Source organism: Carassius gibelio, chromosome B1 (assembly GCF_023724105.1).
Source record: "Carassius gibelio isolate Cgi1373 ecotype wild population from Czech Republic chromosome B1, carGib1.2-hapl.c, whole genome shotgun sequence".
In the NCBI taxonomy this organism is placed as follows: Eukaryota; Metazoa; Chordata; class Actinopteri; order Cypriniformes; family Cyprinidae; genus Carassius; species Carassius gibelio.
Window position 1 is genome coordinate 10,479,507 of NC_068396.1, and position 16,544 is coordinate 10,496,050.

General features: G+C 36.6%; 2 protein-coding genes across 4 annotated transcripts in view; one reads left to right on the forward strand and one right to left on the reverse strand.

Moving 5' to 3' along the window:
* The first annotated feature begins 405 nt into the window (after positions 1-405).
* Positions 406-9,525, forward strand: LOC127949331 (phosphatidylinositol 4-kinase type 2-beta-like). The gene is made up of 10 exons (XM_052546430.1): positions 406-931; positions 5,071-5,222; positions 5,484-5,684; positions 5,780-5,911; positions 6,225-6,378; positions 6,687-6,751; positions 7,123-7,222; positions 7,541-7,674; positions 8,134-8,193; positions 8,611-9,525. Exons 1-10 carry the CDS (start codon positions 592-594, stop codon positions 8,782-8,784), a joined length of 1,512 nt encoding a protein of 503 aa, XP_052402390.1. The 5' UTR covers positions 406-591; the 3' UTR covers positions 8,785-9,525.
* Positions 9,526-13,043: 3,518 nt separating this feature from the next.
* Positions 13,044-16,544, reverse strand: part of LOC127948657 (rho GTPase-activating protein 7) — a 114,520-nt gene continuing 111,019 nt past the window's right edge. For all 3 annotated transcript variants that reach the window (XM_052545254.1, XM_052545255.1, XM_052545256.1), the window contains 4 exons: positions 16,049-16,261; positions 15,253-15,470; positions 14,939-15,112; positions 13,044-14,613 (listed from right to left, as the gene is read on the reverse strand). In XM_052545254.1, coding sequence (XP_052401214.1) covers positions 14,517-14,613; positions 14,939-15,112; positions 15,253-15,470; positions 16,049-16,261 — 702 coding nt within the window. In that variant the 3' untranslated portion in view covers positions 13,044-14,516. The remainder of the gene's footprint in view (positions 14,614-14,938; positions 15,113-15,252; positions 15,471-16,048; positions 16,262-16,544) is intronic.

A 16,544-nucleotide genomic window follows, 5' to 3' on the forward strand; every position in this document is an offset into this window, starting at 1 on the left:
ATAAAACTTTTTTCCCCCTTTACATTAAACCTCTCTCTCTCACGTTGATGAGGTGCTTATGGGATCAGGAGTGCGGTCTTTGTGTCATTAATTTGTTACCTAAATATGAATTTAAAAGCATCTGTTTGTGAGGGCTGGGAAGAACTAATTGCTAAATAAGGACTATACTCCACAGAGTTGCATGTTTGCTGCATACATGCTTGCCGAATGTATTTTTGTACAAAACATAACAACGAATTACATTATCATACTCAAAAAAACAAACAAACAAACAAACAAAAATAGCGAAAAGCTTGCAACAAAAAATCATTCACCTTTCACACACACCGTTATTTGTTAAATCAATTAGGCGTTACTGCGCCTTTAAGAAACCTGTTCGACTGTGAGATTTAACAGTGCGCATGCTTGAAAATAGAGGAAGTCGGTAATGGTGACGAATGATGTGGACGTCAAACAGTTGAGAGCATCTGCGCGTCATCTTCAAGAAAGAAAACAAAAGCCTTTTAAAGACGGACTCGCAGATATGAAGCGCGGTTTTTGAGAGGTGTCTGGGTTTCTCCGGACATAGACAGAATACACCCACAGTCCACGATGATGGCAGAATGCGATCCCACCGACGGCGAGCCGGAGAAACGCGACGGAGATTTAACATTAACACCGGAGACGAACTTTCTCTCGTCGGAGGTGCCAGCGGTGTTATTTGAGAAGACCCGGCCGGCGCCGTCTCTAGGACTCTCGCTGAACCCCGGGGCAGCGGTCCGGATCTCGAACTCGACGGAAAGCGTGCTGACGGAGCTGGAAGCCGACGGGTCCGGGGAAGAGACTCTACTGTTACCGGGACCTGCCGGAAATCTCTCACCTCGGGCTGGAAGAGAGAAAAGGACGCGGAGAAACCGACACAGCTCATCATCTGAAAATCTGGCATCCCCAGGTGAGATATATGAGGTGGATATAATCTGATCAACATGTATTCAGATTAAACTGACTCTAAGTAGAGGCGTCACACTTCAAAACCTTTTGGTTTTGTTTCCCAGACGTTACAATGTTTCAGGTTTGCATACAATATATATGTTTTCATTCCTACTTTTTAAAGGAGTCGACCAATTTCACACATTATTAATTTAACATAATTTGAACAGTCGGTCATGCCTTTATTTAAACATAACCACGCCCCCTCTTAAACGATTTTTCGTCCTTTTGTTGTTTAATCTGAATCGAACCGGTGAAAGAACGCACTAGGGACCCGTCTGGATTAGTTTCCATAGCAACCTCGCGTGTTCTGTTTCATTTGCGCGCAGTGTTCCAAAAACATCTTATATGCCTTGGGGAACTTTGAAAGGAATTATTATTTTTATTTATTTATTTATTTTTAGAGAGAGAGAGGAGAGTTTTTCATTTCTGTCCTAGACATATAAAACAAGTTTGCATGCAAAATATTATGAATACTCTAAATATTCTAAATTCCCTCCCACACATCTTGCTCTCTGTGCTGTTACTCCATCTGCTTTATCTCAGAACATGGTCCGTTATGCAACCATTTTGGCAGTTCAGTTTACATGCTCTTTGAACCCGGGACACACGTGTTCAGGTGACACCACAGCAGGTGCTAGGGTATCTTCTCAACTCTTGCTATTCGTGCTTGGATGTTTCTGTGTGTTGCATGTGGTTTAGTCTTGCCAGGTGCATCTGTACTAACAAGATTACACGTGCAGCTGTGGGCTCTATTGATGCAATAAAGTTTTCATTTGAATGGTTCATTTGAATGCAGATCAGCAGAGAGACACTGGCTTCTGTTCTATCTCTATAAGATCTACATCTAAGTCCTCAGTGAAGGAAAATTAAACACTAGAGTCTCTCACAGAGTTGCAGTGCATAGTTAAAATGAAGATATTTTTAGTGTTGCATCACTGTGATGTGCTATGTTTGTTTTATTGGCAAAATTATTTCCACAAAGCATGCAAATAGTACATTTAATTATTACATTTAAATTCAGCCTCCTTGCTGAAATGAGACAATATGATTGGGGAGATTTAAAGATCACATTGACGGGGGTATACTAGAACATCCTCTCATGCTTGGTGATTTGAAGAAAAAAAAAATTAAAGTACCTTTTAAATTTTAACTTTTTAAAGGGTATTTTTTGTGCAGTCAGCTGGCCATTATCGCATTAATAAACTCTACAGGGTTCGAAGCTTGCTAGGTCTTGTATCACCAGAGAAGGTTTTTTATTTTGTGCAAATTTCTGTAGTGTGGAATTATAGATGGTACTGTTAAAAAATAAAAGAATGGTATTCTTAATTGTCAGATGTGTCCAGTGAGCCTAAAATATCCAGAAGATCTGAAAGAGAACTTGTAGCGGAATGGGTCTTTTCCAACTCATGCAATTTTTGTGGCATGACAACGACGGCTGCATTTTCAGTTCATTTCAGCTTCAAAACTGGCTCTCTTTTATTTTGTGTATTAGATCGATGTCTCACAGGGTTTACAAAAGCAGTTTGACCAACTATAGCTATATTGAATGAATTGGGGAGCAGAATAAGTTTGTCATAATCACACGTTGTAGCTAAGAGTCTTTAAAAATCATACCATTTATGATCATTTATATTTATGGTATGCAGATATGTGTTTGTATGGATGTGTCTGTGTATACAAGAGAGGGAAAGTGCACTTGTCGTCTTCTAAATTTTTAATGGCCATCAGAGAGGTTGGGTGTTTCTGTGTCCAATTGACTCTCTTATTCACCCAGAGAATGCTGCCCAGAGACCATCAGCACAGTGTGTTTGTGTCGTGTGTTTTACCTTTTAGAGCCCATGTAGATCTCTTTTAGTTAGTTTTACTGCAGTGTTTGCATTCAGTGTAGTGGATTCTGAATAAAAGCATGATAGTTTTGGTGAAATAAAACCCTCCCTGGGTACGGTTGTCATGTGACATGTATGTGTGTTAGGCTTTGTTCACACTGGTTTTCAAACTTGATCTTTAGGTACATTATTTACTGTCTGCACTGTCATTTTGCAAGTAATTACATCTGATTATCTGTGTTGCTGCACCGGTTGCTATAGTTATAATAATGTACGCATCGGCAAGATGCCGCAAGTCTCTCTCTCTACAGCTGAGAATGTCAAACCACTTTTGGATTTGGTTTCGATCAGGTGTGGTTTCGATGAATTTTATGTGGTTTGTTCAGAATACAAAAACAATTTGAATCAAGTATGTATCGGTTATTGGCGAAAATGTTCATGCCGATAGTTTTCCGGGTTGCGTCACAAAGCGCCATTCACCTAGTTTTCCATTAAATTACATTATATTTGCCTGAATCGTTGTTAATGTACGTAATAAATTGTATATAGAGCATTTCCATCAAAACGTTTGTCTTTCTGTGGCTATAAAAAAAGAATAAAGAATCCACCATTTCAAGCATTTGTTTCTTTCAAAGAAATGGAAAAATGTAAAGATCTAATGTTAAATATTAAAGTGCTATGGATTATGAGTGTCTTCTCTTTTAAAATGTGCAGTGTAATCAATAGTATTGGTGTGATGTCACAAATTTATACATACTGCTAGAAAAAAAAAAGTATAGCCTGAATGCACTGTAAGTCGCTTTGGATAGAAGCGTCTGCTAAATGCATAAATGTTTATAATTTCCTTACCATGTCATTTCTATCAGTAAGCTTAAAATAATGTTTTATTTTTTTTTGTTTGTTTGTTATTATTTTAAGATGACCTCAAGGAAAAAAAAAAGAATAAAGAATAATTTGTATCTTTTTAAGTGCCAATATGCGCCCCTGCAGGGGTATAGGTAAATCGTTAGGTTAGGAAATCCTATTTCAGTCTTTGTACTTATAAAAATAAATAAATAATCATTTATTTCAGAGTGTTACTTGCTGCTTTGTTTCTTTGTAATTATAAGTCAAATTTTAAGTTGTAAATAAAGTACAAAGGTGATACTGCAGCATCTACCATTGTTTTCCCCTGAAGTACATGATTCATGACACGTGACGCCTTAAATACACACTTAAAACACATGATACTGCATTTTGTTGCCTTGTACCCTAAATGTGCAATGACAGTAAAGTTGAATCTAATCTATGAATAAATGTTTAATCCAAAGATGTTATGTAATAGAAACAGCAACATTGATGCATCCAAGTGGAACTGATTTTCAGCAGAAAAAAAAAGAATGATAGAGACTTTGTTCTATCGATCAGTTTTTGAATACGTACATGGGGACAGATCTGAATGTACGCTAAAAGTTGATTATAAGTAAGGGCTGGGTTTTAAATGTACAAAATATTTAGAGAAGTCCAGTATATGTTAGAAAAAAGTCAGCCTTTTCGAAGATGTTTGAGCTGTGAAATTTTGATTAAGAATTATGAGGTCTTATAAAGTTAAACATGCATGGATGAATTGTTCACAATAAGATAATTATGCATATCGGGGGAAAAATGAATTAAATGTGCCTTTAATGTCTTAGGAAAATGTAGAAGTCCCCGTTGTGGATACACAGGAAGTATAGTACATTTTTTTCTTCTGCAAAATTTTACAAAAATAGTTATAAGAACCCATTTTCAAGCTGTCAGTCTTGTACAGTAAATGAAAACATTTTATTTGCCGGTCTTTAGATGAATCACTTTGATATTGAACCTTTCATCTACCGCACACACACACACACGCACACACACACACACACACACACATATATATATATATATATATATATATATATATATATATATATATATATATATATATAATATAATATAATATAATCTTCTTTGCACTCCAGAAATGCCCAGTGCTCTCTTAATTTGTATCTTTCTGAAGGCTAGTTTGCAGACAGAGCACAACGGTTTGACTAAATTGAAGGTTCAATTTTGTTCCAGATAAAAATGGCCTTGAGCATGAGTTTCACTCTGGCGGAAATTATTGAAAAAAAAAAAAAATAATAATTTCCCCAAACGTTCTGCTGTATGGCCTTTTAAGATGAGGGGACACATTTACATATAAATGCAGACATACAAGAAAGTATTTGCCGCACTGTACATTTGAATCACTTTGAATGTGTGCACATAGGTAATAGCAGTGGAGAATTCAACCATTTCCCAGAAGACCCAGAGTTTGCCGAAATTATCCAGAGGGCTGAGCAGGCAATAGAAAACGGCGTCTTTCCCGAACGCATCTCACAAGGATCCAGTGGAAGCTACTTTGTCAAAGATCCCAAAGGAGTATGTGTGTTTGAATGTTAAATGTTCAAATCGACCCTGAAATAATCGGTTTTAAAAGTAATAAAAACAAACTAATGGGATAAAAAAAACACTTAGCAGTGTTTACCGTAGGATAATACATGCATGATCACCTCTCTCCTGTGAGCTAAACGAATACATTTATGCATTCTCTTGGAAACATTTCCTATCACATTATAATTCATAGTAGTTATTTGGTGTTAAATTAGATTTTTCTTGATGCCTCTATCTTCTCTCCTTTAGAAAATCATTGGGGTATTTAAACCAAAATCAGAGGAGCCTTACGGTCATTTAAACCCTAAATGGACCAAATATTTTCATAAAGTCTGCTGCCCGTGCTGTTTTGGCCGTGGTTGCCTCATTCCTAACCAGGGCTACCTCTCTGAGGCAGCTGCCTCGCTCGTTGACCAAAAACTGGGCTTGGGGATTGTACCCAAAACTAAGGTTAGGATGGGTGTTCTAGAAGCATTTCAATCTACTTTAAGAAAAAGCTTTGCTCTTGGAATTAAAGAACCAAACCTTTCGCCCTTTGTTTACAGGTTGTGAATTTGGCCAGCGAGACTTTTCACTACAGCGCAATTGACCGTGCCAAATCTCGTGGTAAGAAATATGCACTGGAGAAAGTCCCCAAAGTTGGACGACGGTTTCACAGAGTTGGTCTTCCTCCAAAGGTAACGAACCAATTCTAAAATGATCCTAATTCATTTACTCACCCTCATTTTGTTTCAAACCTCTATATCTTTCTTGTGTGGAACACAAAGCATGAATTAAGCATGAATTCACACACACATCTAGGTTTTCCCAAAACCATATGATTGCTTGGTGTCATTATTTGCTGAAAATGATGAGTTGGTACCTCTAAATTCTTATTAGCACTTTTTTGTTATAGATTTTACACCTGTCTTGTCACATCAAAAGTGAATTGAGAGCAGTAGAGTGCAATACTTCCATAAAAAACATGATTTGTTGTTCTCTTTTGTGTAGGTGGGCTCATTTCAGTTGTTTGTGGAGGGCTATCATGAAGCAGACTACTGGCTGAGGAAGTTCGAGGCAGAACCTCTTCCAGAGAACATGAGGAAGCAGCTTCAGTCTCAGTTTGAGAGGCTGGTGGTGCTGGATTATGTCATCAGAAACACAGGTACCTAATGCAGGTGTTCAACTTCTTTCTTTGTTCAGCCCTTTGCTCTTGAACTTATTCCCTCACAAAGCTTCACCATGGCAACCACAGTGTTCATCTTATCGCAGAATTTTTTCCAACAGGGCTATTTTTGTTATTTGACTTTGGTTTTGGTCACTATATATACATTTCCATTATCTTTCTCAATTTCCAGTTTCTGGACAAATGTGCCATGTCTTTCAGCGTGATGTTATGACCACATAAAATGGATGCTAATTGTTTACAGTGCCTTAGAAAAGGAAATCTGATATCTCATTTGGCTTCTTCAGACAGAGGGAATGATAACTGGTTGATCAAGTATGAGAAGCTGGGCGATGGAGAGCAGACAGAGAAGGTGAGCTGAGGGATATTTATAGAGCTACTTTGTTTGCAGTGCTGAACAGCTCAAAGAAAGTGCCATGACTGAGAACGAAGTGCAAATGCAGGGGTATCACATGAATTTTTTTAATGCAAAATGACACACAGACTTATTTTTAATTTAATTAAATTTTTTTAGTTTTTGTTTGCATGGGCATGTCTTGGTAAACAGTTCCTCCCATATGCACAGTAAAGCTCTTTAAACATCAGACCATGTGAAACATAAGACTGATGCGGTATTGCAAAAGCATTTCTATCAGCTCAAGTTTCTGCAGGGGTTATTTTATGAATGTAATGATGATTGCGTCCCAGTCACAAATGCTGAGTTTCATTTTCACTTGTCCTCAGGAATCTGAATGGACTGACCCAAAAGACTCGGCCATACAGATTGCAGCTATAGATAATGGTTTGGCCTTCCCTTTTAAACACCCCGATGAGTGGAGAGCATGTAAGGATTTCCTAATTTTATAAGTTTAAAATATATTCAACTGTTTTCTATTTGAATATTAAAAATGGCATTTATTCCTGTGGTGCTAAAGCTACATTTTCAGCAGCCATTACTTTTGTAACATTGTAAATGTCTTCAATGTCATAGTTAATCAATATAATGTGTCCTTGCTGAATAAAAGTATTTCTTCCAAAAAATGCTCTTTAAAAAAAAAAAGAGTTTTCATCTATCAACTAGAAACATTTTACTAGTCGTGTAGAAATGGTCATACTTAACAGGTGAAATAATAGTTTCAGTTTTTTATCTTGGTGCATGTAGATCCGTTCCACTGGGCATGGTTGCCTCAGGCCAAAGTGGCGTTTTCGCAGGAAACGAGAGACCTTGTGCTTTCACGCATTTCTGACATGAACTTTGTACAGGACCTCTGTGAGGACCTTTATGAGATGTTCAAGGTAGGTTTTAACCATGCTCTACTTGTGCTCTTACAATTCAGAGCAATGCATTTCTTGTTATTAAAGTGTTGATTTGGCTGTAGTTTATTTTGAGACTTAACTTCTTGGACAGGGCTTTAGCATGCTGTCAGTTTCTGTTAGCAAGCTGGAGCTTAGCATGCTGTCAGCACACTAAAACCCTGAAAGAATTTGCATCTCTATATTCCTCCCATTTTAAGTGGCTCTGCTTAAAATATTCAAGCTTAAAATGTATAAAACCAAGGAAAAGATAAGTGACTTATTGACCTCTCTAAGTGACCTGACCTCAGCAAATCTGCTATCTATCATGTCTGTATAATCTATCTCACTAGTTTGCAGTGAAGTTGGTTAATCATTTATGCATTAATTTGCAGGAATCTCTGTTTTATATGGATCTTTTTAATATTAAATGACTTTCCGCATTAACATCTCTGATTTCAGACGGATAAAGGGTTTGACAAAACCATGTTTGAGAAGCAGATGTCCGTTATGAGAGGACAGGTACGTTTTATGCTTCGAGATGATTTTACATCGTGCATTCTCGGCTGTTCCAGAAATAGTTTGGTGTTCTCGCATGCTTCACTCTCACTGAATGCTGGCACTCTTCATAATGAAAAATTCACAGCTAACGTATATTAATACACCCAGCCGGGATGCTATTTTCAACCTATCACAGCTGAGACTTAGACCTGAATTTAGACCTCAGGTTTGTAATGACAAAGAAAAGGATTGTGCCTCTAAAATTCTATACAGATAAAAAATAAAAAAAAATCTCATACATTTGAGAAGCAGTGTATAGTATTAGAAGCAAATTAATCAATTAGAAGTAGACTTCATCAGGAAGTAGTGCTGTGTTTTAAGAGCTGCATAAAGCCTCTACTGCATGTAAAATCATATTTGTCTGTTCTTATCAAATAGATCTTAAACCTGACCCAGGCTTTGAAAGACGGGAAGAGCCCCATACAGTTAGTGCAGATGCCTCGTGTGGTGGTGGAGAGGAGCCGTGGAGGAGGCCAGGGTCGTGTGGTCCAACTGGGCAATGCATTTACCCAGACCTTTCACTGCAAGAGACCCTTTTTCACATCCTGGTAAAAGAGCCACACGGAGAGGACGAAGATGAAATGGACGAGGGTCCTTTATGAGAGACAGTGGATGAAGAACTTTCTGAAAAAGACTTCCTGGGTGAATGTAGCAAAGGGAGAGACTTTAAAAAAACATGCAGGGAGGTCTGATGCAGAGGATCCAAGGCCTTTTATTTCATTGAGCCTTTTCCCAGAATCCTCCTCTTCAGCTTGCTATGGCTGTCAAGTTGGAATGTACAAAGGGGATTGTTCATTGAAGATGACGTTTTGTGGCGACAGCCTTTCTCAACTGCCAATTATTTTAGAAGTGTAACTATAGATATTATAAATGAAGAATGATGCAGAGAACTTAATTTAAACTTGAAAAATGCTTGAATGTAACTGGCAAGTTTACATTTTACACTTATCCTGAGGACATTTCAACACCAAGAAATCTGTGGTATTTAATACGATGAATGTATTTGCTGATTATGTAACAGGATGCCGGCAACAGTATAAACGTTGTTGAAGTTGGGTGCTTTGTAGCCCCTAGAAAAAGTATAATTACAAAAGTTTTTTTTTTTTTTTTTTCTCTCTCTCTCTCTCTCTCACACACACACACACACACACACACACACAATCCTGTGTATGCATCTTGGACTTTGTATTTCAGCTGAGCAATTGTTAATGTAGAGCTGTATATTTAAAATGAACTGAATAAAAAATAAAATAAAAATAAAGCTTTTCTTTTTTAAGATAAACTTTTTTTTTTTTGGTCCAATGTAAAGTAGTTCCTGGGCTTTTGAGGCTATACTGAAACCAGTTTTAATTGCCTAGAGCTGTAATTTCTGTTGTGATAACTGTTTGAGACAATAGATGTGTGTCGGGGGAAAATACCACATTTATTTACAACAAACAAAATGTATGAAGTTACTCCCTCCCTCCTTAACTATCCTGTCACTCAAGGGAGTGCAGAAATCGTCAGAACACAAGACGTGTGTTTTGGGAGGATCCATCTTTGAGGTACTTGTTTTTGGGTCTGTCTTTGTGTTGCCACCCTGTGGGCACTTTTAGTAACAACACTGAGCACGTTTCTCATGCCTACCCTGCCTATATGCTTTTCAGCGTTTTTGTCCTAAACGTGGTTGTACCTGACTGTAAAAAAAAAAGAAGAAAAAAAAAAAAAAGTCTTGTCCTAGAACAAAAAACAAAGTAACTGATGTGAACTACGTATAGTATTTGCTGCTTCTGTGTGTTTGGGTTAAGAAGCTGCATGTTCTCATAGTCATCGATAGGTGTCAGTGTTCAATCACAAACGAACACTACTCACGAAGTATGGAGGAACCCATGAGACAACCTGGAAGAAGTTTTTCCACTGGTTTATCTCCAATGTCAAAACAAGCCTGAGAAGTTGATTATCCCCCATTGGAGCTAGACTGAGAGAAACAAGTATGTCATTTTCTGTTCAGCCATTTTTTTTTTTTAAACACCGACAAACGTTTTAATGTCTCAGATAACCGAATTAGGCTATTTGTGTGTATGAATAGACTAAAATCGCTTAGTATAATTTAATCACACACGCGGAAGTGTTGGGATGTACAATTCCCTTTAAGCTTATAAACCTTTCATACAGAGAGAATAATAATAATAATAATTATTATATATATATATATATATATATATATATATATATATATATATATATATATATATATATATATATATATACGAAAAATTAAAAAAGAACATCATATGCACAACATTATAACGGTATTTACAATGCGTTATAACCAAATGATTATGTAGAGACTGCATGTAAATAATTGTTTGTTACTTAAGGAATAACTTCGTTATTTAAATAAATAATAATAATAATTTATTAGTCGTTACTTCTTTCAAAAGTGTTAATATTACTCATTACTTTTCGACAACAGTAATTCATTACACTACTATTACTTTTCTTTCAGGACACACATAAATTGTAATTCCATATGTTCCCCATAAAATTATTTACTAACAATATTCTTCTGCTTCATCATTTGCCCAAAATCCACACTGGATCGCAGTCAGGAGTTATTACAAAGTCTTTGGTGATTGATAGTGACTTTTAAGCAAAGTGATAATATTACTAATTGTCATGCGTATCTTGAAGCTAATTGCAACTATAATTTATGTAACCCATATGCAAATATATTCCATGATGTATTTTTATCAAGAAATCGCAAAAGTTCATAAGAAAATGTTTTTGTTTTCTAAAAAGATTTTATACAGCTTTTATCAAGATCAGAGGGATGTGGGCGGACCAGCCATGTTATGCCAGTGTAAAGTAATGCCATTTCAGATCATCTTTTCTCCTGACAAAATACATGTAATAGCAATATTTACATCTGTTGAATGTAAGCCTTTCCATATTTCCAAGCTTGCCTTCTGCACTGGTGACTTTATGTGCCTGTGCAAGTCATGAACATGGTTGGATTGTTGGACTTCAAATCAGTAGGGGTTGAGGCATCAAAAGTAACAATCTGTTTAATGGATGGTAACTGTAATATTATTACTGAAAGCTGAACCGTAATTAGTTACTATACTATTTACTGCAAGCATAGGCTACTGTAACTAGTTACTACAGTTACTCCTGGCCCACCTGCTGTCCTCATTAAGCACTTAAAAATGTACCACAAGAATAAATGACACATTCAATAATTTATTGATATTCTATTTGTCATGTATTAGGGACATTTAATTAATGTCATGAAATCCATACCACTCTGACTTGTTTTTCTCCTATTTTGTCAGAGACAGCTGACAATGGATGTGGTCATAAACTGCAAATACGCACAATCTGAAAGAATACGTTGACCTGTTTTCCCTCGTACACTTTAAAGCGCTATCATTTATCAATGTGGGAACTTTCCTTCAGCTCATTCTCAGAAGTGAGAGGGAAAACTCTGGAATGTTCTTCTTTCGCTCCCTCTCTTGTACTTCCACCCAAACCTTCTTTCTCACACGTATCTTATCCTTTCCTGAGAAAATCTCTTGAACTGTATTTTTTTTCTCTGTTGGTTCATAAATGTGACTCCATGTGGGAGGGTTGTTTATTTTTCTTGGAAATCAGATTGCTGAAAGTGTAAGAGAGGGACAGGTACTTGGGATGGATTTGTCTGGTATGGGTATGAGTCTGGACTCAAGCTTGCAGGCTTTGCAAAGACAATTCCCTCTTTGTTTCAGCGCTATAAATGCATTATGTAAGCAGCCGCTGAGATCACCAGCCACACAGCTGTTTCACTCACTTGTGATGAACAAACTGCCATTTTCTTCTCAAACATAACTGAAATCATTTTGCCTATGAAAAATCACAGACTACAAGCCTACAAACAAAAGGCTAAAGCATATTATGTATTTTAATACAATTGTGTTATAGTAATATTTGTTTAGGCTTGTTAGTTATCAGGTTTTTTGTAATCAGTTTTCAAATAAATTACATAACAGTCAAATGTTTTACATTAACAATCAAATGATCAATTAATCGTAAAATACATCTGCAAGATTTTGACAATGTTAGAAAGAAAGAAAGAAAGAAAAAAAAGAACATAAACAAAAAATATTTATATTTTTCAGTTAATTTTCAGTTCACTATATTTAAGTAATTTATAAGTAATAATTTATATATATATATATATATATATATATATATATATATATATATATATATATATATATATATATATATATATATATATATATAATTATTATTATTATTATTATTATTTTTGTATTTTTTTTATGGTCGGTAAGCACAATCAATCAATTATATCAATAAAAAATACTGTACGTCATAAGTGTTGGCTTTTTTTTTTTTGCTAAAATAATGATCATTTTGTTTAATAAAATCACTAAAATCACTTTGTTTTATTACAAGTTCAATTAGCTATTAATAATGTTAGTGCTGAACACAATTATACAGAAATTTGGGTGACACTTTATTATAGGGACCAGTTCTCACTATTAACTAGTCACTTATTACCATGCCTATTATTAACATATTTGAAGATTTTTAATATTATACATATTCTGCATGACCATATTCTCCATCCCTAATCCTACCCAATACCTAACTTTTAATAAGCACCAAATTACGAGTTTATTGAGGCAAAAGTCATAGTTAATGGTTTGTTAATGTCAAGACTTGGAGCTTAAAATAAAGTGACCAAAATGTGTTTAAAATTAAATGATGCATGAAAACTGATCAGTTAAAATCCCTAGATAAGTTAGACACAAAAACATCACCGTTCATGCTGTTTTAATATCTTTAATAGTGCATTCTGACCACGATTAATCTGTACAGAAATAACATTAATAATAAAAAAACGATAAAGAACTTTCTCCTTTCTGTAACTTAGGGTGTAACATTTACAATAAAATACGATACACGATATGAGTGATATAAATACAGAGAGGTTTAAATTAACTGTCATTGTCATGCGTTATTCTTGGTTTGGCAGCATATATTTCATTTACAAACATTTATGATAACACTGCCATGGACAGGCACATAAGTAGTAATACATCAAGACATCAAGCCCAGAACTGACAATCGTAAAGCACCTCAATAAGAGTACTGGACTCCTACTCTGATGATGTGACCGCAGCCCTGGCTGTAGTTAAGTGTAAATGTAAGCCTTGTTACGAGTTTAGACTTTTACTTCATTTCTGGTTAACACTGACAAACAAACAGCTATCACTTCCCCTCATACATTCTCTAACTAACAAAATTGCTGCCTTGGTAGCCTCTATAATCAAACCTGAACATCCAACCCAAAATAAAAAGCTTTTCCTATCCTTTCGGTATATGCCCAGGGCTCAAGATGTTAATGGCCGAGACCTTGGAGCTCAAATGAACTTTATTGGGTTGCAGCACCGATCTCGGCCAATCACTGGCATCAGGGTGAGGAAACTGTATTATGTTCTTCTTTGGAGTCCTGTGTTGAATCCTGGGATTACTTTGCTATGTATAATTGGTCCACATTGTATTGGTCTCAGCTTTGGTTTTGGTGCTGTTGGAACCCTCTGTACTGTTTAAGTGTTTACATGCACTTGTCTTTCCTCTATCACACATTTCCTGTCTTTCTTTCAAAGGTGTGCCAGCCACCACCTTCCGTCTTGTATAGACAAACATGTCTGGCCATCCATTCATCCATCAGTCCATTCACTTAAATATAATGAAAGCACTGTACATAGCTTGGCAGACATTTGCGTAACTATGTAGCAGTGACGCACACAGAAACACTATATTGCAGCGGGTGCCAGTGCATGGAATATGTCTCATTTGTCAATAACACACACACACACACACACACACACACACACACACACACACACACACACACACACACACACACTATGCATAGGCTCACTTTCACAGTCATTCAGAAATACACATACATACTTGCTTCTCAGAAGCAAAACTCCTCCCGTTTCATGTAGTCACCCTATGACATGATCAGTAACAAGGTCAAACGTTGTGACGTCAGCGATGATGATGTCACAGCAGCAAGAACACCCATTTCCAGTCTTTCAGACTTGTCATTTGATGGCCATCAAAATGGCAAGCTCTTTGACTTATGCAGCTTGTTGATTTGAGTGGGTCCATCCATATCACATAAGGGCTCAGATCATCGTATGTTAAGGGAGTTTAAAATCATCATCATCTTCATCTCTAACATCAGAGTTTGTTGAGAGGTGAAATGAAACATCAACTGTGTGTGTTTATTTGTCCAGGCAGGTAAAGGAGTCTCGTATCCGCACCACTTCTGCAGCACACAGGTGACCATACAGCTTATTGTACCATTCAGGGCAACGCCCCCTTAAAATAAAAGAGAAAAAATAAATGAGCGTGTGACATTTATATGTCATTGTATTTAATATATATATATTCCTTACTTATAAAAATTACATGAATTATATTTATTGTATAATATTTAAATATAAATCATTAATATATTTATATATATATATATATATATATATATATATATATATATATATATATATATATGTTAATAAGTAATTACTTTTATTCTTAAAGTAAATCAATTAATACAAATACAAATATGCATATTTTATTAGTAATCATAATAATTATGGTAAAAATAATTATTTAATTATTAATTCATTAAAATATCGAATACCTGCAGTCTATTCTGGAAATGTGCGTGAGGCGGCTCTTGTTGGGTCCGCAGGGTTCTATGTAATAGCGAGAGGTCAGAACATTAGCACGAACACCCAGAACCGCTGCACTCTCGTGATCCACTGACACACACACCAAAGCACACACTCCCTTGGGCAAGTCTGTCACCCACGACCTGAAACACAACACAAAATCATTCATAGGATTTTACACTTAAAATAAATCTTCCACTTTGAATTTAAAGTACAACTGTAGAATACCAAAAAGACTTTAAAAGAGACTTTAAAACTTAAAGTAGAGAGTGTTTGTAATCACCTGAGCACCACATGGTCTCTTGGCGGATGGGGCGGCATAGAGTTCCTGACATACTGATAGACTTCCATGTTATGTTCCAGTGTCTCCACGATTCTGCACTCTAACAGATCCTCATCCCAGCGTTCCTGCTCCCGTAGAATCCGCTGCAGTGTGTCCTCAGCTGATGCAGGCACGTCCACGCACACTTTCCACTGCCGCAGAGATGACCCATCCTGAACCTATAATGAAAGAACACAACGCTATGGTCATTAACAGTTCCAGCTCAATAATCTTGCTACTTTTGTTCACGTGGCATGATATTACTTCATGGTAGGGGTGTCCAATCCTATTCCTGGAGAGTTTAGCTCCAACCTGCCTCAACACATTTAACTGGAAGTTTCTAAGTAATCCTAATGACCTTAATTAATTTTCACATGTGTTTAATTATGATTTGAGCTAAATTCTGTTGGATAGTGGTCCTCCAAGAGCAGGACTGGACAGCCCTACTTTATGGGCCCATGAAACATTGTCTAAGGACAAGAACTGGGCTGAGTGAACACAAGTGTTTTTTGGTCAATGTGAAGTGCTAGAACAGCGGACGAACTGATGTCATCGTGGGCCCTAGGCCAAAACAGAACTTGGAAAAATACTCTCACACAAAAAAAGAAGTGATGTAAGGAAAAAAGACACATCTTTTCCATTAGGCACAAGCATGAAAATGAGCAAAGGAAGGAAGAGAGCATGCACATGAAATGGAAATATGAGAGACAGTGTCCAAGTGACTTGAGTAGGGTGTGTATTTATACAGTTTCCTTACCTTTTTATATGCAAGCTCGGCGTTTTCAGGAGTTGAGCAGCTGTCGTAACCCTTGAATTTGTCCTTGGCGTCTTTAAGAAGGGCATCAGTACTGTCTTTGAGGAGACTTTGGTAACTACAAGAACCGCAGTCTTCCACCAACACCTCCATCCGCATGGGACTCAAGCCCTGCTCCACATAAGAGTTCCTACAGCGTGACATTTCCTCTGGAATCTGAAACACAAAAAAGATAAAAACATTTTTTTTATGCTGGTCCATGCTGGTTTGGTGCTAGCCAGGCAGGTATGACAGCATAACCATAATGTTAAAGGGTTAGTTCACCCAAGAATGAAAATTATGCCATTGATTACTCAACCTCATGGCGTTCCAAACCTGTAAGACCTTCGTTCATCTTCAGAACACAAATTAAGATATTTTAGATGAAATCCAAGAGCTTTCTGACTCCTCAAAGCCAGCTATGCAGCTACCACAATTAAGGCCCAGAAAGGTATTAACG